At 36.2% G+C, this 26,701-nt stretch overlaps 1 protein-coding gene across 1 annotated transcript; it reads right to left on the reverse strand.

Annotated features, from left to right (window-relative positions):
- Window positions 1–3,382: 3,382 nt before the first annotated feature.
- Window positions 3,383–26,701, reverse strand: gnai1 (guanine nucleotide binding protein (G protein), alpha inhibiting activity polypeptide 1). Its single transcript, XM_077234097.1, has 9 exons — window positions 26,272–26,701; window positions 13,290–13,332; window positions 13,059–13,200; window positions 12,131–12,288; window positions 9,397–9,525; window positions 8,218–8,347; window positions 6,781–6,934; window positions 5,216–5,423; window positions 3,383–4,444 (listed from the first exon to the last, which is right to left on the reverse strand). Exons 1-8 carry the CDS (start codon window positions 26,387–26,389, stop codon window positions 5,233–5,235), a joined length of 1,065 nt encoding a protein of 354 aa, XP_077090212.1. The 5' UTR covers window positions 26,390–26,701; the 3' UTR covers window positions 3,383–4,444; window positions 5,216–5,232.

Here is a 26,701-nt window from a genome sequence, read left to right on the forward strand (position 1 = left end):
GCGCACCTCGTTCATCATGCTCTTAAAGGGAATGTGATATAAAGCTCTTATTGGTTTGTTTCCCGTTACGCCCAAACCACACCTATGAATAATGAAGCTACTTCAGACCAACCACTTTTAGATTTGTGCCAGGCGCAAGAGGCATTTATCCCGCCGGGAAAATAGCAACAGCGCCGGGATCCGCCCATAAAGTTACTTGCGCTTTGACACTTGCGTTTCAGATCGTTAAAATAGGGCCCCATATGTGTAATTCGGGGCACAGTTCAGATGGAAAAAAAAGTTAAGTTGTCTCTCGCCATTGTCTACCATACATATTTTTTCCGAAATAAGGTCCCATGAGCCGGAAGCGGAGGGGAGGGACTTAGGCTCTCTATACTTCGAACGTCAACAAGAAGTGACGTCGCCCAACATCGCTTAGAGCACCTTTAAATAATTGGCTACATGTTTATAGATAGCAATGTTAATAATAACACATTTGGTTTAATGGCACAGATTCATATGAATTGTGCTTTGTATTTCTGGCTTTAGCTTAAATCTTCTTAAAAATTCCAAATCCCTTTCTTGGTGAAATAAAACAAAAACAACGGATATGCCCATTTCAAACAGTTGGCTACCGAGACAAGCTTCACTTTAAATGAAATTAGATATCGGCATGAAGCAGAATTTGCGATGGTGTTTTCTTCCTTATTGTGAGGTATATCCGAGTGAAACGCCTTCTTGAACAAGAAAAAATGTAGGACGGAACTTTATTTTGTCCATTGAGAAGCGATTGTATCATTGGATCATTGTGAATTTCTGCAATGTCATGTGAGTGACATGTTATTAGAGGGGAGGAGTTATTGTTCCGCCTTCACATTGGTGCACGTCATCTGAAAAGAGATGTCGTTGCGAAGGAGAGAGTTAATGTTTTTGATTAAAGATTATGAGATATTAACCCTCTGGTGCGGATCGTCATTTTTTACCAAATAATTTTACGTTTTATTTGTTTTGATTTTTTTTTTGTTCATCAGAATGGTATGAATCTTGGAAAAGGTTTTGGTACTTGCTGTGTGAAAACACACACACACACACAAAAAAAAAAAAAAAATCATGGACATGATTCAAAAAGGTTAAATGGTCCAGAAAAAAATAGTCACACTTGTATTGTTTGCGGTCAGAAATGACCGCTTTAAAATGAATGAGAGATGAATTTCATCTAGTGGAAACATTTGGTACTGCGTAGAAATTCTTACTGAAAGCTCATCAACCTCAAATTTGGAACACAGCTTGTTTAGATTTATGGCTTTGTTTTTTTTACATTTTCAGAGTAAAATGTGTTTTGGAAAATATATATTTCATATAAAAATTGCATTTTTCATAACAATAAATGTAGAATTTTATAACTTTTTTCAAGTTCACTTTTTAAAGTAATAACCTGCTAAGTGTCGTCTTTTAAAAAAGGACCGGACTAAAGTTTGTGCTCCAAAGCATTCAAGATTTATGACAGTTTAAGTTGGAAATTTCATTTTCAGGTCCATGCTCAAAAAATGAATAATGGATAACTACAGCATAAATAAAATGGAGTATCATAAAATCCCCTAAAATTATTCAATAAAAAAAACATTATTAAAGTAAAATATATTACAATAGTTTCATTGAAATAATAATTAAAAAGAAAACAGTAATTTTTGACCGACACGTGAACAGTACCAGATGGTTGAGAAAAAGAATGATGTGCACAGATATATCATTTATAACAAACAATAAAATATTCAATTAAAACTAGAAAATGGCGATTTTGATTTCATATTGACGTTAAGCTTCAACTGTAAATTGCAACAGACCCATCAACCGGACACAAAACTATGAACACATATGGATGTAGGGAATTTTCTATATCCTCCTCTACTGGCCCCCTGGTTTGTGGCCTATATACATGCCAGGTTTTCTGGGTGAATCCCTAGAGTAGCTTGTAATCTTCTGTGTTTCCATTTGCTCAGCTATGGGTCCAGCAACTAAAAGTGATAGCCTGCTTTTACTATACACAGGTTAGGAAAATACCACCCTGAGTTTTATCTGAGGCGACAGGGGCTATAATGGCCTGAAGCTTATATTAGCACACTGATTTCATTACATTTTTTCTTGGCAGTCAGAGCCAGTCATAATGTTAACCAATAGCAAAGATACCTATTTGGGAATTGTGTCAGCAAACTCATTGAAGTCTGGCTCAATTCTCATCTGGAACACCCACTTTTTTTATGATCTAATCAGTTCCTGATGGATAAATAAAGTACCATTGTTACATGTACATTATTTTCTCCCATTTCACTGGGAAATACACTTTACAAAGTGAAATGGATTGTGAATGACTTTTGTCTGTTAAGTAGGAAATGAAGCCCATTATATAGAAATTCCAGAAAGTTAGCAAACAATAGCATAATTAGCTCTGGTCTAAACCTTAGTGAGCTTCCTCACTGCCTACATTGGCAGTCGCCTTCTAAAAGCGCGGTGGCAGACAAATAAAGATCAGTTTTCTATTGTTACTAATGTAGAGATGAATGAAGCACAACTCGCAAATAAGTCACTCTCTCACCAAGCAATGATGACCAACTTTCAGTTTGACCAACATGAGCGAAATCTGCACGGGGAATTTTTTAATCCTCACATTTACAATACATGGCATTTTTTCTTTTTTAGAGACGCTTTTATTGCAGAATTGCAACAGTAGACTCTGTCCACTCAGGGGACTCAATTAATTTATATTAGGGCTGTGCGATTTGGGGAATATGTCATGTTGTGATTATTGAGGTCAATATTGCGATTGCGATATAATAAACAAATGGTCAAATGAGTCAGCTTGCTTGGTTCTAAAGCAAAATGCACACACAGATTAGTGATAATTCTGAAATTAGTATTTCTCAACTCAAACTAGCAACAACAACTAAATGATTGATAACACCTCTAATGATCAATAAGCCATTGATGTCTGGATAAAAATTTCATATAAAATCGCAACATTCTGCGTCATATAATCGCATAGGCTTGATATCGCGATTGCGATATGATTAATCGTGCAGCACTAATTTATATGGATATTTATGTTAGCGCGGGTTGCTAAGCTAATTGTGTGATATTTTAATTTGCATTATTAAAAAAATTGTATAACAACAATATTAGGCAAAATAATAAATTTTGAATTACCCTAAACTATTATTAACGATAACAACCGGTGTAGAATGGCAAGTTTTTCTAGATTGTGTCGGCCATTTTGGATTTGTTTTGACTGAGTTCATTGCAATGTATTCTGGGATTGCTTTCTCCACAAAAGATACATGCCAAGTTGTTTTAGAATTAGTCTTTCTCAAGCTAGTAAGTAATGTGACAAAGGCTACAGACATACAACTCAGGAAGTAAATGCCTTTTATTAGCAAAATAAGGGAAATGAGTGTACAAATGTTCCCCCAATATGGAGAACACACAGACAGAGGTGGCAGTTTTCTTCAAAATTAATCAACAGTATCGCTTGCCTCAAATGTCTTCTTGCAGACATTTTCATATTGTTTTTTTTTCTTCTTCTGTGAAATCCCGAACCTTCTCAGTCGCTTTGTCTCTCAATGGCGTTCCTTGGCAACGTGTCATTCTACGAGCATTGAGCCATTTAAAATGGTGGCCAGTGTCTGATGACAGGTGCTTGAGAGACAGATTCCAAGTCCTGCGTGCGTCTCGGCGTCTGACAGCTGAACAGGACTCCTCTCCCTCTGAAGTGGCTGTTTGGTCTACTCGTGTTGCCATGAAGACCCAGAGGTTTGGACCACCACCGCTCATTGTATTAACCATTAGCTTTCTCTACACCGGCATATTATATATATATATATATATACATATATATATATATATATATATATATATATATACATAAACATGCAAACAGATACACGCGCACTCTCACTCTCTCACACACTCGCATTCAATGCATATGAGGATTTGTGCTCTCAAATTAGTAACATCCAGTATGACATTTTTTTTACGTTGGAGAGATATTCAGCAGGCAAACCCAAGCAAATGGACAAAGACTGCAGAAACGCATGCGAAGGCACGAGAACCAACAGACTGGATCGAGTAGCACAATCTTCCTCTCTCCCCATAGCAACAACCGCAAAGGCAAAAAAAGGTAACATTTACAAGAAAAGGGGAAACTTCTCTGATGCAAGAACACAAAATAAAAAGAAATCCCTTGTGTCTTGGGGAAAAATAAACAACATGGCCGTGACAGCAACGACTGTACGAACATTCGACACAATTCATTTTTAAATGCTACTTTTTAAAATTTCCAAAGACAAAAACCATAAATAAAGCTGACAAAAGTGGCGTAATGTACAGCACTGGTTTAAGACTCATTTTATCCATACTTAGTCTTGCAATCTTTCTCCAACAAAATGCACATCAAACCTGGCTTTAATCTCACCTAGAGAAAAAGAATAAAGAAGAAGAGTTACTTAAATGTAACTTGAATGATTCACTATCATATTCAAACAAGGCATTATGAGTAAACTATTCACTGCACTCTTTACTAGTCCACACTCATTACTTTTCCACATTTAACATCACAATTTAAATGTGAAGTGTGGAATTTGTATGCCACTTATTGCACTAAACAAATGGCAAAAATTATTCAGATTCAGATTTTCAAGAAACAAGCTATTTTTTCAAAAAGTGAAGCACGACAAACAAGCACAGCTTTTATTATTGTGTGCAGAACTCTACAGCCACGCCATCAACCAAACAATCAATTTAATGATCAATTTAATGCATACTTGCTTAGTAAAATAATTAATTTCTTTCAAAAAATTTAATCTTTTGGGCAGTAGTGCATGTTTAAAAAGATATTGCCCCGACCGAGGTAGTCCGGCTCTTAACTTGAAGAAATTATTTACCAAAAATGTATAATTCTTGTTCAACACTCGCACTCATGTCAACCTATAGTGATATAGGTTTAGAATAACATGAAGGTGAGTAAATTATGACAAAAATAAAATTTTTGGGCAAACTATCCCTTAAACATTGAAACCACTACAGGCGTCACCTTTAAGCACACATTCGTCCTGTAATGTTTTATTCCTTGATGGCTCCGGGGCCAGTATGTGACTTCATCCGCACGAACATTGATTATGTTGCACATAAATACAAACTGCATAGCCAGCATGGCACACGTGACATTGAGGAAGCTGAGCCTCACCAGATACAAGCCCGCTTCTAGAAGAGTCCGCAGTCCTTCAGGTTGTTCTTGATGATGACGTCGGTCACTGCGTCAAAGACAAATTGCACATTCTTGGTGTCTGTGGCGCAGGTGAAGTGAGTGTAGATCTCCTTGGTATCTTTCCGCTTGTTTAGATCCTCAAACTGACACTGAATGTAGGCTGCGGCCTCTTCGTATGTGTTTGACCCTGTCAGATGGGCAGGAAACATTTTCAGTATGAGAAAGTGATATCACAGGATGATGTTCCTGTGACATCAAATAACTGGAAACAATGTAATATGTAAGGGCCCACATAAATTTTATTCCAAGTTGTGATTAGTCATTTATTGCTCTGGTCTCCCACCCCCGTAACATTTAACATTTCGATTTAGTATGTAATGGTTGAATGGTCATTATGATAATAATAGAATTCATTCAGCTGTCTATGCAAAGTATATTCAAATTGTAAGTATATGTATCCCAACAGGGTTTCCACACGGTTTGATCAATGGATTTCTGTTTCAATTCAAATTTCAAATTTTTTGAGTGATATAGTGATATAAATATTTTAATATATTTTTAAAAATAATTTTTCAAACAGAGGCCTTGCAAAAAGCAAGTTCTAGCTGATATAAATGTATAGATAATAATTTAGACCTGTAGAAATGTCCATCATTTTTCAGTAATGTTTTAGAGTTGCATTTATATCCGTGTCATTTTCAGACCTGGAAATCATAATTTGACTATTTTTCTGATATTTACATATTTTCTGTGATGGGGTTGAAATAATGCAGTGCTTTATTTTTCGGTTTAGGCTTTGTAAAAGTAAATAACTATACTTGGGCCTGAGGTAGGAAAATAAAATTTTCTTAAAATTTCAGCATTAACCTTTTCAAATAATTTGTGTGTGTGTGTGTGTGTGTATATATATATATATATATATATATATATATATATATATATATATATATATATATATATAGGGATTTCAAGCGATTAATATTTCAAATCTAATTAATAACAAATTATTCTTTAAATTTGGTTGGGAAATTACCCCCTAAAAATTAGTTTAAAGCCATTATTGATTTAAATGAGAAAAGCATCAATTAGACAACTGTAGTATTTGTAAAAGTATGATGGGTTTGCTCGTCAGCCATGACACTCGCTGTGAGAAATGCGGCAAACGGAGTGATACAAACGGTTTCCGTGCTGATACTGGTAGAATATAAAACATATTATTAACTTCTTATTTATTGAACTGTTGTGTAAAATGAATATAGCATTTGCTCTCGTGCTATTGGGAACAATAACAGCACTTGTGAGATTTTGCGCTCGTTACTCGTTATATTGCTTATATAAATGAGACAAAAAAATCATACAGGGGCATTTTTGCCCTGATATCTTGAATTTTAGGGGCATTTTAACTGCATTCTGCAACTGAGTTGTTGCGTTGCTTCATGTCCGTCACCAATCAACGGTATGAAATGTAAGATGAAGGTCAGGGATGGGGTGGGTGCGTTAAATTACGCAATTTGCATTATTTTTCCAGAACTTCGGGGTCTGACCTGCATATTCTGGGTAGCAGATGGTGAGCGGACTCTTCTTGATCTTCTCCTCAAACAAATCCTTCTTATTCAGGAACAGGATGATAGAGGTGTCCGTGAACCACTTGTTGTTGCAGATGCTGTCAAACAGCTTCATGCTCTCATGCATTCGGTTCTGCAGAGAGAAAAATTGGTTGATGGAACATAAGAAATAAGGACAGAAAGAGCTAGAAAATGGGTGGTGATTGAGTATCTTGGCTTGAAAGCATCTTTAAACACTTTAATACATTACACAGTGATGTACACCATCCACTTAACAATCATTTAATTACTGCGTTCCGAGCTTTGTATCGAGTTGCCTCTCGCCCCTGTTCAAAATCTTGATTTATGGAATACAGACTGAGGCTGGAGATGTGCTTTAGCCCTCTGCCATTTACCATTAAATCAATCAATACCTGTTTGCGAACCCTTAATAAAGTAGGACTTAGACTGAATCAATATCACGTTGGCATGGATTATATGATAAATGCAGGAATTGGTTTTCTCGTCAGGCAGAATTTTCCCCCCATTCACACAATACACATTCAAAAACTTCAAACTATAGGACCTGTATATAATAGGGTCAACAGTAAATCTATGGCAGGTTTACAGGGGAAAAAAGGAATTATGTAGAGGAATGTCCAAAGTTGCAAATGACAAAGAATTTCAATTTTGGGGCGAACTGTCGATTTAAGACTCATTTAAACAGACCACAGTATACAGATTTACATTTTTTTGAAGGAGATACTAATGCTTGCCAGACAGAAAAATAATTAAAGTTATAAGTTATGTTGGGTTCTAGGCTTCAGTTCTGTTTAAATAATAGGCAGCTATAAATTATTAAATAGATTTATGAAAATTTAATATGTTACACAATTCCCTATAATACTTTATTATTATTATTATTATTATTTATATTATAGTTTTTAAATACTGATTTTAATTAGCTTTTATTTTTCATATTTCAGTTGTTTATTTTTTTTAGTACATTTGTTCTTTTGTAATTTTCAGTTTAATTACATTTTTATTAAGTTTTTGTTTTAACTCCAGTTAATTGAACCTTTAATTAAAGTTCTTCAACTTATTTCATTTACTTCAGATTTATTTCAGTTAACAAAAATGTTTTAATAGTTTTTTAATGAACGATAGTAACCGTGTTCAACCAATCACAATACATTAGGCAAATGTTAGTCACATCATCACTGTCTGTTGATTTTTGAATAGCTAACAAGTCAATGGGAAAGTTTCATATTTTTCTTCAATTCCTTAAAAAGGATAACATATAAAAAGTTTGAATCAAGTTTGTACATTCCTCGCTTACAGTTTGAATGAATTATAAAGAAAAAGGAATAAAAAGTGGAATTTCAATACAGCACTTTAATTCTGTATTTTTCTAAAAGAAAGGAAGTAATTTCGCACCATCTCTTCATCTTCAGCCAGCACCAGGTCATAGTCACTCAGTGCCACGCAGAAGATGATGGCAGTCACGCCTTCAAAACAGTGGATCCATTTTTTTCTCTCGGACCTTTGACCTCCGACATCAAACATCCTGAAACGCATAACATTTCAAAATGGTTAACAAAAATCAGTCTTAAATGAGTGAGCTATTTAGCTGACACAGCTGGCTGTTAAGGGAACATACAGTACTAACTGAAATGAAACCGCAGAAGTGATTGATCTGGTACTCGCTACATAGACTGAAATTCTGTGTGACACAAAAATAAATTTCCTTACGTGAAGTGCACAGAAAACTCGACTTACAATTTCTATAAATAGTATGTTGCTAAGCTAATGCTGTGATGCGCTAATAAGCATAAAAATACATCGCATACAAAAGTATTGAGTTGGACTCTAGTTTTCAACTCTGAGAGGTCTAAAGCTAAATATGGGCAAAGAAACTGACGCTATGTACTTCCTCTTCCTGTCTGAATCAGAGTGCAAACCAGTTCAAGAATGACACTTCTCTATTTTTCGCTCTCTGCTTCTCTTTTCTATCACTCTTGCTCATGATTGCAGTCACACACTGTGTGGGTTGTTCCAATATTCAGTTTACTTACACCAAAACTTACACTAAAACTGAAGTACTTCCTAATTCAATCCATGGATATGCAAATGCATATCATTATGTCACATGTGATAAAGCTAAATAATGACTGTAGGTGAATTTCACAAAGAAATCTGTCAATTTTGTGAACAATTTACACTTTTTGCATTACAATATAATTTCAATGACAATGAATCACACCTACTCTCAAATTCTCATTACTGTAATGCAAATTTAACATTAATGCAAATGATTTTATCATTTTTATTTAAATCAACATAAATTATATTCATATATCATGCACATGTATAGTTACATTCTATAAATACACTTCTCAACGTGATTATGTAAATATATAAAAGTATATTCTCAAAGTAATAATAATGATATTTTCTCACATTATTGTACTAAGAATTAGTAAAGAGGGGAAATGTTTTATGGTCCTAAAATAGGCTTAATTTTCTTGCATTCATCCTCAAAGCCCATCCATTTTTCGTGTGATTTTTTTTTGGGGGTGAAATGAGAGTGAGTTGCTTTTTTTTTAAATTGCTCACTTAAAGTGCAGGTCTTTGAAAGTGAAGTGCGTCTCAACGATGCCTGTGGTTTTGACTCGGGTCCTCAGCACATCCTGTTGAGTGGGTATATAGGTGGCCTGTGCTATTCTGTCCAAATCATTCAGGTAGCTGTGAAGATATAACAGAGAGGGAAGGGTCAGTTCAAATTAAATGAAATAGTATGGGTGCAGTGAGCAGTTCCTGTTGGTTCCAGTCAATCTCTTGACTCAAAGGTCCCGACTGGATCTCTCACGAGACGGGAACAGGGCTAGACCTGGGTGGATTTGCAGTAATCCCCTTCTGCTAAAACAGATTTTTATAAACACGCGCAGCTCCGCTCAAACAATTGCACAACAGTCAGTGTTTGTTTTCAGGAAACAGCCCTGCTTAGCCATAACGTCTGCCAACTGCCCACTACATATGATGTTCATGGCCCTGACTAAAATGGTGTGACACAGGCAACGCATAAGCTTGTTTTTTGGTAATGCTTAGTAACAGCTTAAACAAAAGCCAAACCGCATTATGTACTCACAAATATACAAATGAGACCTGTACCACACACACCCACATTTACATAGAAGCTCTGTTCCAAAACCTAGTGAGCTACCCACCTAGACAGCATTTTAAAATACCACAAGAATTTCTGGTGCAAAGACTGTTCTAAAATGTATGCAAGCTTGTAAGAGATTTAATTTTGGCTGAATAATAAAACACTTTTAATGTATTCGTCACAGAGAAGGCCAATCCCAGATTGCATCACAACAAGCTCAGTGAACAAAACGTGGTTTACCAAGTAAGGTGAAACTGAAAAATAAAAAAAGTACTGCTCGTCATTTAATACTGGAAAGCACAGATAAAACCATAGTTTCAAAACATAGTTTCATTGGTAATGAACCTGTCATTCTTTTCCAAATGTATTCTTATAACCAAGATTTCCATGTGCCATGTATAAATGAACGTAATATTATAACAATTATAAATGATATAATACTTCAATAATTCTTTTTAATGATTCATGCAAAAACATTTATGTAAAAGCTTTCATTCATAACGTGACTGGTGATACTATAATAATAATAATATTCATAATCAAATTTTTTTTTTTTTTTAACTGTTTTTTGCTTAAATTATTTGACTTATGTAAATTCCAAGTCCTCAAGTGAGAGTGATACAAAATAATAAGAAATATTCATTCATATTTGATGTAATCTACTACTATTTAGTTATTGTTTTAAAATTATAAAAAAGAAACTCCAAATCAAACTCCTTGCCTATGGCCTGAGACACTGGGATAGGCTCTAGCTTCCCTGCAACCCTACATTGGACAAGCGGTTTGGAAAATGGATGGATGAAAAAAATAAATAAAGCTAAATTAAAAATAGGTTCTGCATATCAATATCGGTCCCACAAAACAATGTACAGCATTTAATCAGACGCTCATAATGTTCTATTCAGTTCTGATGCTTCCTTAAAAGACAGTTGTCTATTTAGATAATAAGTTATAGGAAAACAGGAGTGACTACTATTTGTACAGTGATTACTATTTGATTAAGAGAAATAGGAATTTCTGAGTACACTACATAATTGTTATCTGTAATTGCTATGTTTAACTACTTTATCTTTAGCAGCGGTTTTGTGCAGCATGAAACCTTAAAACGCACCCACACATATTTGCATGCCTTGACAGTAGCAGCATGTGACACACTTTCATCTGTGTATTTTTCTGATGTGAAAATCAAAATTGTACGCGTGTGGCTAGTCTCAGGGTTTTCTGAGTCAAGGGTAACGGCATGTTCTAGTAGCGCGGTAAACAGGCAGCTACTGGCAGCAGGACAAATATTGACAAGCTCGTTCAAGGCTCAAACAGTTACTCTGGATATGGCAAGACAGGAGATGTCAGCGTACGGGATAAAGCTGTTTGAACTTGCCGTTCTGGCAGTGGCTGATGTTCAGTGAACGAGAAAACAGAAGGGGGAATGAACGGTTGAGCACCCAAAAAAGGTGAACAGGCTGTGAGAGATAGGAAGGGAGGATGGTATGTGAGGTAGAGAGATAGAGAAAGATAAATAAAGAATGGCTGTGGAGGATAAAAACAAAGAGTTATGAGGTGATTCATCCTCGTCCCCTGCTGAGAGCAAAATGCTCTGTGAGATGATAAAATCACAGTCGATAAAAATGTATAATCATGAAAGGATACATATTTTATGTTTATTTTACAACGTGGGACAATGAGAAATCAATGTGTGCGGTCCAAAACAGCTCATTTGTTTCCCGAAGTATTTTCCCATAGGGATATTAAAAAGTCTCTGTAACATAGTTTTAAGCCATGAACCAAATCATCCAGCTACAAGGTGAATCACAACATTACAAACTTTAAAATAAACGTTTTTGAAAATCTGACAAAAATACAAAGGTTACAAGACTGTACATAACAGCTTCAGCTTCAATAAGGGACAAAACTACAGTCCCATGAAGCCTTGTGAAATTTAAAATCATGGAGAAACATTTAAAACTATTGATTTAAAGTTATGGATGTATATCTGAGCACAGTTTGAGGCAAATAATTGTTGTGTAGGAGAAACAATTGAGATATTAAAGAGATTTTCTTTTTCCTGTGGGGTGATTCATCGCCTAGCGCTTTAGCGCTTCATTGGTTAGGATGTGGTGTAAGGTGAAGCAGAGGACATATAGAGAAAGACAGCATGGGTAGAGGAAGACAGAGATGTAAACCCACTATGCTGCTGAATCGTTGAGCTGGTATTCTCTGGATCGACTGAAACAGGCCTGCACTCCTCCATCCTTCCACAAACGCTTTATCACTCCAGCCAGCTCTGCTGTCATGAAACCCTCCTCAGCGCTGCCCGCCAACACAAACAACTGCCGCGCGTCATCCTGAGACACAGAGAGAGGACAGCAGATTTAAATTAGCATTGTCCTAATAATCATCCAATCACAATTGACTTAATACCGCAACCTTTGTTTGTTTTTGTTTTTTTAACCTTTACGACTTGTTTTATACAAGCTAACTTGTAATCTTGATTTTGGTAACGATTAAAAAAAGATGAATAAATTGAAATAAAGGTAAAACTTTACAATAAGGCTTCATTAGTTAAATACTTTAGATAATATGAGCTAAGAATGAACAATACTTTAACAGCTTTTATTAATCTTAGTTAAATCATACATTTACATACAAGGATTTTTTTTCTTCTTACAAATATCATTAATTATTCATTAAGAAATATCATTTTGTTTTTTGGGGGGAGGTTGTACCATATGACATTTTACAACCTGAACTATCCTGGTCATTAAAAAGGTCATTATTCATCCGTACGTCTCCTGTGAAAAATCAATATGGAAAATTCCTTCATATTAGCGCAGTACATTGGGCCCTATTTTCACAGACTTTTTTAGAGGGTAGAAGAGGAGTATTTCAAATCACTGTATATGAATTGCAGTTTTTTGTAAGTTCCACATTCTGCAGTAAGCAATCACGATCAAAGATGATCGATTCATTTAACTGAAAGGCAAAATTTCCATTCCAACAGCTGCCATATGGACCGTTAAGTGCTCCATCTTTTCATTTTTACAATGTCTGTGAATCTACACAAGTCGGCTGTGGGAGAAATGAAGCGCACCAGGCCACCAATCCTGTGACTCACCGCTCGTGCTGCGTCTCCGAAATCGATCTTGAGTCGCCCCATGGCACGAATGATGGCGATGATAGACTGAATAGTGTTGCTGTAGACGACAGCTTTGTACTGTTTGCACTCCTCCTCCGAGTAGCCTGCCTCGTGGATGATTCTATACAGAGCGATAAGAGTAACCAATAAATGATATTCAGCCCAAAATGGAAGTGTAATTAGATTAGGAAATGAAAGCAAAACACTTACTTCATTTGTTTGACTATTGTACTCTTCCCAGACTCCCCAGCACCTGTAAAAGAGCAGTTGCGTGCGAGTTAACTCATTTGTCTACAAATAACACAACTAGCTCAAGACTTAATGAATTTCAAGAACAATGACTGGGTTAATGTATTCACTCGTATGAGCCCCTCAAGACAGAAAACCAAAATTCAAATAAAAAAAAAGCCTGACAATTTCAGTTTAGTGCTTTGTTTCTGAGCCCCTGCGTGAATTTTTAAAACCCTGTCTCTTTAGTCCTGGAAATACAAGATCTAAGACTGAATATTGCTGTACATAGTTGTTCTAACACTTAATTTTTTTCATTATTGCATGCAGAATGAATATTTTATGAACTTCTCGGGAGATAATTCTGTCATCATTTACTCCCTTGTGTCATTCCAGGCATCCACTATGGCTTTCTATCTTCCATGAAGTAGTTTTGAAGAATGTTTATTGAGTCAGACAGACACAATTCTCAAGTTTATACGGGTTAGGAACGACATGATGGTGAGTAAATAAAATGCTGTGTAGATAAAATCATCAGACCACACCTAACTGTTCCTATCCCGTGTGTGTTCACAAATGTGCACAGCTGGTAAACTTTGTCACCTACTGCTGCATCGATTGGTTCAATAACGTCTCCACTTATAGAATCCAATTTAGCCAGCTTATCTACTGGGATATCGTTCCCTAGCACTGAGACTGAAAACTACACTGCTGTGTGTGTGTTGTCTTGATCTGCTTAACAGAAAAACCCCATGGACTTAAAAGACTATTTGGTTGTCAACCAATGGGAGACAGGGGAAAGGAGTTCAGCAATTCAAAAATGTGATAATTCAGGTGTCAAAATCGACTTGAAGAAAATTTAATTTCCAACGCCACATCCCTTTCTGATATCTTTGCTCGTATTTTGCAAACGTTACCATGTTTAAATGGTCAAAGTGCTTTCAGTAGAGGTTAACTTGTATTGGACATTGTGAACATTCCTTTAATATAAACACATATGCACTTAAAATGTGCACAGCTCTTTGCCAAAGGCTTAGTGGCTGATCAAAGACCAACATCTGATAAGCTTATTATGGGTTACAATGGAAAGAGTAAGTGGATGGTGATCGATCAACTTAAGGGTTCAAGAGTGTGGAAAAAGCATTCGGCCATTTCAACACAACCAATTAATAGACTAGCACTTTGTGAATGTTAATTGATCTATACAACACAGTACACAAATGTATTTTAAACTAATTTACATGTAGTGTTTTTCTTTGTCCTTCCTGAAATTTTCTAAGAAATAATAATACAAGTTTTGCCAAATGAGGAATTTCATTTAACCAGACTTGTTTTCATCATGATGATATCAGGACAGTTGTATCAGCTTGTTAAAAACATCAAAATGAATTTGAATTCAGAAATTAAAAACATATCCATAGACAGGCGTTATTTTAGTATTGTTGATACACATACATACACACACACACACACACACACATATATATATATATATATATATATATATATATATATATATATATATATATATACACGCACATATATATATTTTTTTATTTTAGTTCAGTTTTATTTCAATTTCCGAAAACAATTTTTTTTAATAGTTTCAGTTAACTATAACACCATAGAAGAGGTGTATTTAATTCATTGAATGTATGAATTGCAATTGTAATATACAGTATTTTTGAATAAATTAAAATATAGGAAAAGATGAGGGTCATGTCATAGATCTGTTTATGTTTTGCAGTGTTATCAGTGTGTAAAATCAGCTCCTCCCATGGAAAACAAAACAAAAGTTTAATTTCCATGCTAAAACATCATTACAGCTGTAACAGAAGAATTCCGACAGGCTGTGGCGGAATATTAAACCACTGAATCAGAAAATAGAGGTGTATGTTTTTATAACAAGAAACTGTGTTATGAGCAGAGCTGGAAACAGTCCTCCAGGGCTAGTGCAACCTGGGAGAAATCTTTATAAAGCTACGGACAAACAAAGAGAATGTGCCACTAGAGGAACAAGGTGCGAGCCAGTTTCTATTCGTGAAAATTAACTGTGGAGGAGCTGTGAGCTGTGGCTTAATTACACTCATCTTGCTTTTGTCCATTTGACACATGCGAACGTGCACACATATGCATGCATTCGTACACGCGCATGCTCGAGCCCAGTCTCTTGTCACACTGCCATAGCAACCGGCCCCGTTTCTGAGGACATGCTGCCAAAGAGGGCTCCGATACCTGATGGGCGCATGCCAGTGAAAAGCAGCTCTGCAGCGTATCGCTCATATGGATGCGTTTCCAGTAATGCATGATAATCCCTATTTGTCATAGTAACTTGCTTTTGGCTTCCTGCTGACTGTGCGCATAAAGCATGTGCCGCTTTATTGTAACAGATGAAACTCCATTTCTGGTGGCCCATGTCCACCTGCATGCAAATATGAGCTGAAACTTGTTATAATTGAACTGTAAACATTTGCTTAAATTATTTTAGCAGTGCTTTCTAATGCTTCCTCTTAATGGGAGGAAAAAAATATAAATGGATTCACTTGGTTCGTAAGTTAGCTGAATACTAAAAAATTACTAACGCACCAAAATTATTGTCAAAATAAGCAAATATCAACCGATTATTCAGCCTGGCTGATGTATCATCTCTACTTTTGTGGGTTGAATGAGCCAAGTGGTTCCTCACAACAACACCCGCCAATGACAACACCTTGTAAACTTACAAATTAGGTAAAAGATGTTGTGACACTGTGAGCAAACCTGCAGATACGACAGCTGTAGTGTGATAAACAAATGTCAGCAAATGTCGGAATTGCCTTGGATGAAATAAGGCGCTCATATCTGCTTCGAGGTCTTGATTGTGGCATTTCTTTGAGGTTTAGAATCCAGAATTCCTGTCATTCTTTTGTCTTTTATGAATTTAATAAAGAACTCTGTCTCGTATTCTGTCCAAACATACCGCGTCATCTACGCCAGCTGACCTGTAAATGCACAAATATTTCTTTTTTGAATTGCCTGAAAAACCACCTCATGTGAGCATAAAAACATTTTTGCGATAATTGGGCGTTTTTGCGAAATTTACTTGTTTCCATTGGGCGTATTTTCAATTCGCAATTTCAATTCGCGCAATTTGAAGGGTAATGGAAACGGGGCTATAGTTTCCTCCTTCAGTGTATCTTACAAAGAAATGTTTGTTATATTTTACCCCAAAATGAAAGAAACAACATAACATATTATTTTGCATAAAAAAGTGTGTCCACAATGTGTTTTGTTCTGTTAGAGCCAATTTAAGAATGCATATATCTTAATAAATGAATATTAATCTCAGTAAGCTGCCTCGCAAACTATTTGTAACCAGAAAAGCATTAAATTTTATCTAGTTTGCTAAGCGTCGGCTATCAGATGCTTACCCAAAAGTATCTGATACGCTTTACTCCCAGCTAGTCAGTTACCATTTTAAAAAATAATGTTACATGTCATAATTCATTTTATACATGGGTAAATCAACAGACAAATACACGTAAAATTGTCAAAATGCCCTTCTCGGTGAGTATCCTCGTAAACGCAGCTGCTTATGGTTTACGTGAACGTAAACAATTAAGAAAGAAAACGAGTGCGTATCATTATATTGGATCCGTGCATTCGGACTTGAAGTGACCGAAAGTGACTGTCATCAATGTTAATCAAACAACAAAATACAAAGAGAAAATCACTTTTGTAGCTGTGACAAAAATTAATACTATTTAATTTATACAGAGAAGACTGTTATTTTACATTTGATTATTCAATTTCTATACCTGGACATTGTTAGACCTACCTGAAAAACATGAAGCACGGTTTATTTATGCATATTCACTCCATTACAAAATCTACCCAATCATTCTAAAATGGTTAATTCTTTATAAATGGAGCTATTCAAGTCATCTGTTGAATTTAATTTTAATTTTTTCATTTAATTTCACAAAATATATCACAGAAAAACTAAATATATCGCAATGGCAGTTTTTTTCCAAAATCACGCAGCCCTAATATATATAGCCTACTGTATAGACCAGGGCAAATGTGCTTTGACATAACATTTCATGCGCAATATACTTTAAAAAATTTACTTTGACGTGAAAACTCTTTAGCATAAATGATTTGATCTTTTCTCTTACGTCTATGTGTCTCCTGTTCTGTGTAATTACAAATAAAATATATGCTGTTGCTGACAGCTTATGATGAAAGCTGGATTTCATCATTTCGTTTAGAAGAACAACAACAGCACTCTAAAACCTGCAAAACATGTCTTATGTATGTGTGAAATCTTTTAGTATTAAGAAAAATATGATCACATTTCACCCCAGGCATCATTAATCTGTTTTTTTTTTTCAGTTCCTGTGTGATTATGTAAGCCAGCCACCTAGCGTTGAGAAAGATCACAAGGCTTTTTTATTTTGATTATTCCACTAATCACACATGTTATGAATAGCATAATGATCTTAATAATTGATAGCAGCAGGCCTCAAGTTTGTCGCACTTCACAATCTACTATTTCCATCTACAAGGTTTCCTTGAGATTTGACACGATGACCACTTTTTTCTGGCCCCTTCGAGGACACCTCTCCCCATTTTTGTACCGATTGCAATCGATAACAGACTTGCATCACAGCCCTCTCTGTGAAACACAACTCCAGCATGTCTCAACACACTGACACCATGTGACAACTCGAATGCAATGCTTTGTTGCACTGCCCCGTCTTATTAGATTACAGCAAACACACGCTCTGTATTATATTACACACTTCAAGCCCTTGTAATGATACTCACATGCACGTGTTGTTTTTGCCGGTGAGATCTGTTAACATTTCAAGTCAGAATTTTCACAATATGAACTGTGTAATTTCCATGTCATTTCTTTTCACATTTTGGTTTTAGTTGATGGAACTGTCATCAACTTGCCCTATTGGGTGATATCTTTATTTTTCTGTATCTTTAAAGGTGTCATGGCATGAGAAATCCAATTTTCCTTGATCTTTTGACATAGATCTGACTGTCAATCACAGGTCGTGCACACGCCATCCTTCGCGCACATTACAATCACATGCACACGCCTGAAGTTCGCGCAGTAAGGAAGAGTGATGGCGGAAAAGATTCCAATTCCTCGGTTAACCTCGAGAGAGAGGAGGTCAAAAACAACACAGGAAAAGAGAACACCTGCTGAAAAGAAAGAAGTAAAGAAAGAAAGCTACCGTGCCCGTAAATAAACCAGGAACAACATCGGATCGGCATTTGAAAGGTGGAGAGATTTACGTGATTTTATCGGGTTCAAGCTGGATGCAGAGCTTGCAACATTTCTTCTCTACAGGTAATTGTGCTTGATCAACCAGTTACTTTATTTCTTAGTGTTATGTTAGTAATCTAAGTATGTTTGCCCAAATGTGTTGGTATGGATAGCTAACGTTAGCACTTGTTGGGCAGGTTCGTTAGCTTTGTTTGCACTGAAATCCGTGTGAACGTAACGTTAGGTGGATAAACATGTCCAGATGAAGGGATAAAGTTCGGCTTTTTGGAAGAATCAATGCTACTCTATCTTTCTTACAAGAGTAAGAACAGTAGTAAAGCTCCTGTTATTGTATGTGCTATCTGACTAGCTCCAAATACTCCATGGTGTTGATGGATGCTGATGAGACGGGCGCGTTCACAGAAAATCTGTTGCACACGAACTGACGAGCACGAACTCGGTGGGAGGGTATAATTTGTTAGTGGGGGAGGGACATGAGAGGTGTAAACATTCAAAATTTTGCCTAAGTACACTCAATATGCCAGACTTGCCGACTGCAGCTTTAAAAAACCCCATTGGCTGAGTCAGTTGACTGCTTAATCAAACTGAGCAATGTTTTGAAAGCACCACAGAGCCACAGTGTTAAAAGTCAACCAACAAATAGCTTACTTGTATCTATCTCTACTCTTTAAACTAGGAAAACAATGTTTTAAAATTGGAAAAAGCACACTTTTCCTTTAAATCCCAAAGCGTACTCTACAGTAGCTACAGTAGATTATTTTCAGTAACAGCTCCATGTAAACATTTGACCTGGCAGCGACGTAGATGGGCAGACACCTGTAATTGGAAAGACTCCTTCAGAAGGAAGAGAACGGGAGTGGAAAGGACACAATATTTTAATTATGTCTCACCAGAGAGACCTGTAGCCCAAAGGGACTTATCAATGTACCCATCCATGGGAAAGACAGAGAGAAAGACAGAGACTCTTTGTTTCAGAGATGCACTTGTGCATGTGTCTGTGTGACTTAGATGACCCAAGATGAACGGTTTGTTCTTTTGGAACCCAATAAAATCATGACTCGCACACTAATTTGAGCACGTAAACTCCTAATGAAGACTAACAATCTCATTTGGTATTCCCAAAACATCTTCTATTGAATCCACATCTCACAAAACACACAGAGTCATCAAACAGCTCACACTCACAGGAGTACTTTGGCTTTTTAATTTCTAAACTTGTCTCTTTTCAGGGTTTGGATTAACCTTAAAGTCAAAATGTGACTGTTTTCTGAGTTAAACTAGATATTCAATGAGAAGAAAGAAATTTTGGACGGGACTCAATTAGGTCAGGAATTGACTGGAAAGTGATTTTACAAAGACTGCATTATCTACAAAAGTAGCCTAGTATCTTAGTCTAAATAGTGTACATAATGTAAATATTATATGCAGTTAATCACAGTGTTCTCCATTTTATCATATTAGGTGCAATCAATTGCTATTAATCACAACTTAAAACGTTATTATAAATACACACTTGTGTGATACACAGTGTGATATTTACGCACTGACTCCCAAATTGATATACAATCAAAATAAATGAACCATATTTTATAATATATTTTTTATTATACCTATACCAAGTATTATCAAGGCCAGTATTGCAGATATGGATTTTTAAATGTTTTATATTTTATAATTATAAAATTAGTGTAAAATTAGTAACTATAGTAATCTAACATTATATTATAGGTCTAAACAGTAAATTATAAATTGTTTATGCGTCAAACAGTACATATTACTTGCAGAAATGAATGTGCTTATTTTCTTAGGCCTACGTTAGTTAACAAGTTAGACAGTTAACTATCCTTTTTAAAAGCATTATGTACTAAAAATGGAAGACACCGATAAGTTGTAGTGTTGGAGTGTTTTGTGGCGTTAATTTATTGAACGGCTCTCTGAACTTTCTCTCTGGTGACATAATTGGAAAGTAAACGGTATGCACATCAAAGCCTCTTAAAACCCTCAAACCATGATGTGCCAAAAATCTATGCTTTCACTCGCCCACACACACACAACTCTATAACAGATAACAATACACTAACATTGCTAAATGACAGTTTAAAAAAAAACTTTCTCATGACCAATAGATTCCACACTAAATATCTTCGTAATTCCTTGTGTTTTCCATTAAAGGAGATATTGAAGGGGCATGGTGATGCATCGCTTCAGTGTGTGTGTGTAAGTGATCAACAGAGAAGATGGTCTGAGGTTTACATGGTTTACAGACATTAGTGCTGCTACATTAGGCCCAGTCAGTTCATTTTCATCCCTGTTGTTCCAAACACGACACACACACACCTCTGCTGAGACCAGCTGTCCAGCAATCGGTTGGGTTATCAAACAAAAGCCGAAGGTTATGATCCGCAGTACACCACACCCCGACCTCTATGGTGAAAAAACACTAGCAATTTCCTGCCAAAAGCTGCTAAAGCAATATCTAATGGAAATCAACCAAAAGCACCAGCTGTTAAAAAAAATATATATCTCTCTATATATATATATCTATATATATACATATTATTCGTATTAGGGATAGAAAAATAAATCAGTCAACATTGGACCGTTTTAACCAAAATTACCATTAATTAAATAATTTTGTGGGGTGTAAAATCAAGACAGCCTTGTCAATGGATTAATCTTTTTTGGTTTTAAATAGTATAATAGGGTTTTTGTAGTTGTTTCCCCAAATATTATAATAATTTAAAATTAAGAAAATATTGTCCGAACAAATTGTTGATTTGATTTAAACATCTTTGTATACATTTAATCTGGCAAAATTAAATGTAAATATCACGCAACAAAGTCTTATTTTGTGATAACCAGATGAAAATACATGATCCTGCTTATTACATGGGCACTTACCAAATAAGTTAATAATATAAAAAGATCTAAAACACTGTTAAATCACCATTATTATTATGTTGTGATTAGGAATATTCATAATATTTGATCAAATAATGCAACCACTTATCAAACAAAAACAAGTATTACATGTTCGCCATTGACAAACTTGTTATCTAGATATGTGCATCGACACTGGAAGAAAATCACATTTGCTCCAACACAAATCTCTGTGCAAATGTGTTCTTCTGTATGATGAATTACTTTAATATAAATCTACAAGATTACTGGGCAAAAAATCTCCTATCTGTCCATGAGAAATAAAAAACAGATTTCTATTTTCTAATGGATTAGATTTAAAATATTGTTAGATTTTTTTGTTGGATCGAAATGCTCATATTACAGCATATTACAGCCAAATTTGGCACGTTGAGCGATTGCATGACATGACGTGTGTGTTCTGGCTACAAAACCACATCAGGTGTCAATGCACCCCAGCGTGATAATCACGGGGTCGACTACTGTCTGATACGCTTCTGTTTTAGACAAACACACCATGTGCCGGTCATTTCTGCAAACCAAAGAGGACTTCCATATTTACTACTCAGAGTGTGTGTGTGCATGTGGGTGTAGGTTTCTTTCTTTCACCAGACTCTATTGGTGCCACTGTTATGGGTAATTTGAACACACTGAGTTTGTGTGTCTGTGTGCATCTGCGAGTTGCCTGGAGACGTATTTGAGATACCATCTAGCTAACATCTCAGTAAAAACGGTGGTTACTGAGGTCAAAATGACTGCAGACAGTACCGGCTTGAACATAGAATTACAGGTTGATGCAACAGACACAAATGTTGTATCTGTTGTCTGGCATCAGTATGATATCTAGACATTTTTTGGTAACTAGCTCTGAGAAATGGAAAACTATTATCTTGTAGTTCTTGAATCACACTGTAATTTAATTAAATTGTTTCTATTATGCTAGCCTGACTCAACAAACAATACTGCTATTTCATCACTAGCATAATAGACTAATGTACTAATGTTTTAAAGCAGAAAACTGATAATTGCTTTTCATAATAGTTAATGGCTTATGAATAATCCGAGTTGGGGTTAGTTTTATATCAGGGTTAAGGCTGGATAGTTAGTTCCAGTACTAAGTTTAGATCATAGGTACTAGGGGTGCGCGGATCCGATACTCAGTATCGGTATTGCTCCGATACTACCAATATTTGCCGGATCGGGTATCGACCAGACGAGACCATCCAAATCTGATATTGTACGTATATTATTGTTATACAACACAAAAGGCACAAAAACATTATAAAGCACCATAATGTTTTCGTGTACTATGTTCCAAGTTTTCTGAAGCCATTAGCCTACATATAGTTTAATGTGAGGTACAGATTTAAGTCGTTAAACTCAAGTTCACCTAAGTGCTTCCCTCCGCTACGGCTGTCTGTCATTCTCTATTCAGCGTCAAACGACAGGTACGACAGTCAACACCATGAAACTCTCTCCAAGATGAGTCAATGTTCCTATTATTATACTGTAGATCTGTAGATAAAGGTCTATGGTTTGCATAAAAGGACTTTAACGTGCTGGAGTTTCACATGTTACTTTCTACCGGGTGTCTGTTAGATCACAACACTGGAGTAGAGTGCGATATAATTGTTCTTCACACGCACATTAACTGCAATGTAAAACTGTTATAAGGCTCAAACTAATGAATAAATAAAGAAATATATGTATATCTTACTTTTGTGCTTTGAACTTTTCAATGCGAAGTGCTGCGCGCCGTGACTCCATGTTGCTACGAGGATGCGCATAAGGTTTCGTTCCGCCCTGAATTGACCCGAAAACCGCCACTGGCCAATCATGTCTTAGCAACCGTAACTAGGCGCGGGAGGTCTGGCAAGCTTTCGAGCGAGGGAAACATGCCGAAGCGTTGTGCGTATGGATTGTGCTAATCTGATACCCGGTATCCTAAAAATTTGGACGGGGGAGTGTATTTTTTTTCCTTCCCGAAAATCTAAAAGCCAAGGTGAGAAAGGATGTGCATGGATCAGCAGTTTGGGAAGACCCCATTCACAACCAAGTGTCGACAGGATTAACAAAAACACATATTGCTTGGAAGTTGGAAATAATTACGGTTCTTTGTTCATAATGCACATGTTTTAACGTAAAATAAAACGCTTAAAGACAAGAGGGAGTCTCACTGACATACTTTAAAATATATTTCAGCATTTTGTTAATCGACGGCCTACTACTACCCCTGACTGAGTAACTTTAACCCAATCCGATCGCGGCTCTCCCGGTGTTAGTGTTATTCCACAAGATTTATGGATCAACTGTTTGATTTATAATTATTAGATCAGTTTCACATTTCACTTACCCTGCTGTGCACGAACATAGCTGATCCTCGATTTGTGTGTTTCCCATGTGAATGGTCAGCGTATGAGGCGCTGCTGATGCGACTATAGGCTTTAGCTTCAATTTTTATTAAATTATTATCTAATCGGTTGCATATTATGTCGTGGATATATCCCTCGAATGCAAACTGCAGTCCCTTTTGTCTTGCTCTCTCAGATATTTCACATGTTCGCCAAAAATGACTAATTATCTCATTAGGAATGTCTGACACCGGTGCATACACACTGTAATAGACGTGCCAGACGCGAAAGCTTGACAGGCGTAGCAACAGTAACTAAGGAGGGTGGGGCTTAGCGAAGGGTCAATTGGAGCCTTTCATATTACAATACTTTTGCGCAATGCCAGTTTATTGATAGCCTTAGTTGTTCTGTCCAATCCATCATATGTTGCTGCTTCATTAAAAAGTTGCACTTAAAATTTTAAAAGAAATGTCTTTTAATTATATAGTATATATTTTGTCTGTTTATTGTTTTACAAAGTAAGGAAAATAATGTTTAAGTCAAGCTTTGATACCTTTAACAAAAGAATAATCACAGTCTCTTCAGTTTATTAGGTAATTCGGCACTGTTTTTTTAATTATTATTTTAGTATTGGATCGGATCGGTACTCGGTATCGGCCACTCCTGAGTCACAGGTATCGGAATCGGTATCGGAGGCAAAAAAGGCGGATCGCGCCACCCCTAATAGGTACGGTACAGAATTAGATATGGGTTAGAAATGTAATGTACTGTAAATATCATTAGATGAAGGTATTGGTGACTGATTGGAAAGTAGCCTAATGGATATGGATAAGCATAGCTCAACAGTAAGGATTTTTTTCTGTATGCCTCGTCAGGCCTATAGTTCAGATTTCTATTCGCCCTGCCAACATTTTTGCTGGCACGCAAAACAAAAACGTACATGCAAAGAATTTCTTTGAAAGAAAGATACATAAATAAATATTAGTAATTTTATATATTTTATACAAATGTTTCAAATATGAATGTAGTCATGGTTCAGTGAATGGATTTAAAAGGTTGTATGGGAAGGATAACATTTGTTCTTGTAGGCTTATTTTATGTTCTTATATATAATATTCTTTTAACATTTATTGATAATAACAAAAATAATTCGACTGCTGTCTATAGGAAACATCACGTGCAATATAATGTAGGCTAGGCCTAATTTAATAGTAGGACTATAATACAGGTTAATATAATAATTTCTCAATACCAAACTTTTTTGTCATCCTTAATTCAAAATAAAATGTTAAATTATTAATAATATCCATTTCTGACAATCCCAGGTTGCTGTGCTCAAAAGCAAGTGTGTTTATGCATTAAACTCGTGGCCACGAGAAAAGGATGTCGTTCCCACAACATAAGACTTCACATCGCGTGGCCACAACATAATAGATGACGTTACCACGACAAAATGATCTTGTGGCCAGGTCATTATCACAAGTTAATATGTCGTGATCACGACTAAATTAACCGAACATGTCCCCTCCAGGTCACCGTATTATTTTATTTTTCATCAAAGGGAAAATCTGATTTCTGTTAGATGATTTTTATTTACGTGATGAAAATGTAGAATAATACTATGGCCCTTAGGTCACATGGCTTAAAAGTCTCCTGGCCCAGTCCTTATTGTTAAATCATAGGCTAGAGCTGGATAGTTATATAAAGGGGACTTGTTTTGCTACAGCAGTCCTAAAGATCACAAATGAATGTAGGCTACACCTCAAGGCTTGCCTTCATCTATCATGGACCTGCATGGAAATGTGTATCTATTTAATCTATTACATGTTTATGTGCTGACACACGGATGCTCGGTTGCGCAAGACATCATGATCAAATGTACCATAATTTCACAATGAGAAGGCAGTGAACCAACAGGTCTCCATTCTCAGACCCCTCCTACATTTAAAAGCATCATCAGCCCAACATCTCATTACCAATAGACCCTTCAAAAGATGCATTTCCGCCTACTTAAAGCTATTATTTTAGTTTCCATTGCACAACATGTGTGTGGTTTGTTTTGAGTGCATTGCGACAGTTTTCTTTTGACAGCTCTGTCACTTTGTGGCCATTTATGGAAACGATCAATATTTCCTTCTATCCAAATGTTCTGTAATTAATAATGTATAATAATTCTGAACAACATGAAATGCTGACCACCTTGAAAGTTATAAAACATATAAAGATAGCTAACGTTATAAAGTAACACTCCCGAATTCTTCAAAAGATCACCAAACAGCACACTCAAACTTTCCATAATAGTTTTACTGGTAACTACAGCGTAATATTGTTTTAGTGGCTGTCTATAAAGCAGTTATAACAAAGAAACGGGACAGTTTAGGCCTCTCATGTATGTTTAATTGTTTCTTACCGAGCAGCAGGAGTTTGACCTCTCTGGCCGCTTTCTCTCCGTCATCTCTCAGGTTTCTGTCGATCATTTTACTCCTCTCCACCGCCGCCTTATCCTCCGTGCTTAACGTACAGCCCATCCTTCCTCACGACGATCCGAACCGTTTAAATCTAACGCACAGTAACGTTTTTCAACATGCACCAGCTCACTCTCCGGAAAACCACACGCCCTTCTTAAAAAAAAAAACCAACAACCGAGCGCAAAAGGGGGACTTGAAAATCAAAAGACAGGAGGGTATGGTCTGGCTCTTGCCTCGTTCGATCAAACTATTCCGTTTGACTCCTTTATTTCACCGTAAATCCCTTCAAAGGGATGAAAAATGGGTCCGTGGAAGCGTAGCGATCCGTTCCCCAGCGCGTCAGTATTCACGGGCTCGCGCTGCTTCCTGTTC

Source organism: Siphateles boraxobius, unplaced genomic scaffold (genome assembly GCF_051911475.1).
Source record: "Siphateles boraxobius isolate OS27281-9 unplaced genomic scaffold, OSU_SipBor_1 19, whole genome shotgun sequence".
Lineage (NCBI taxonomy): Eukaryota > Metazoa > Chordata > Actinopteri > Cypriniformes > Leuciscidae > Siphateles > Siphateles boraxobius.

Bases quoted from the DNA above. Each gene is read 5' to 3' on its own strand.
- gnai1 (XM_077234097.1), bottom strand. From the start codon at position 26,389: ATGGGCTGTACGTTAAGCACGGAGGATAAGGCGGCGGTGGAGAGGAGT. The intron at 9,526-12,130 runs GTGGGTTTACAT...ATATCTTCACAG, and splicing joins CTCAACGATTCAGCAGCATA to CTACCTGAATGATTTGGACA. The intron at 6,935-8,217 runs GTGCGAAATTAC...TTCTCTCTGCAG, and splicing joins TGGCTGAAGATGAAGAGATG to AACCGAATGCATGAGAGCAT.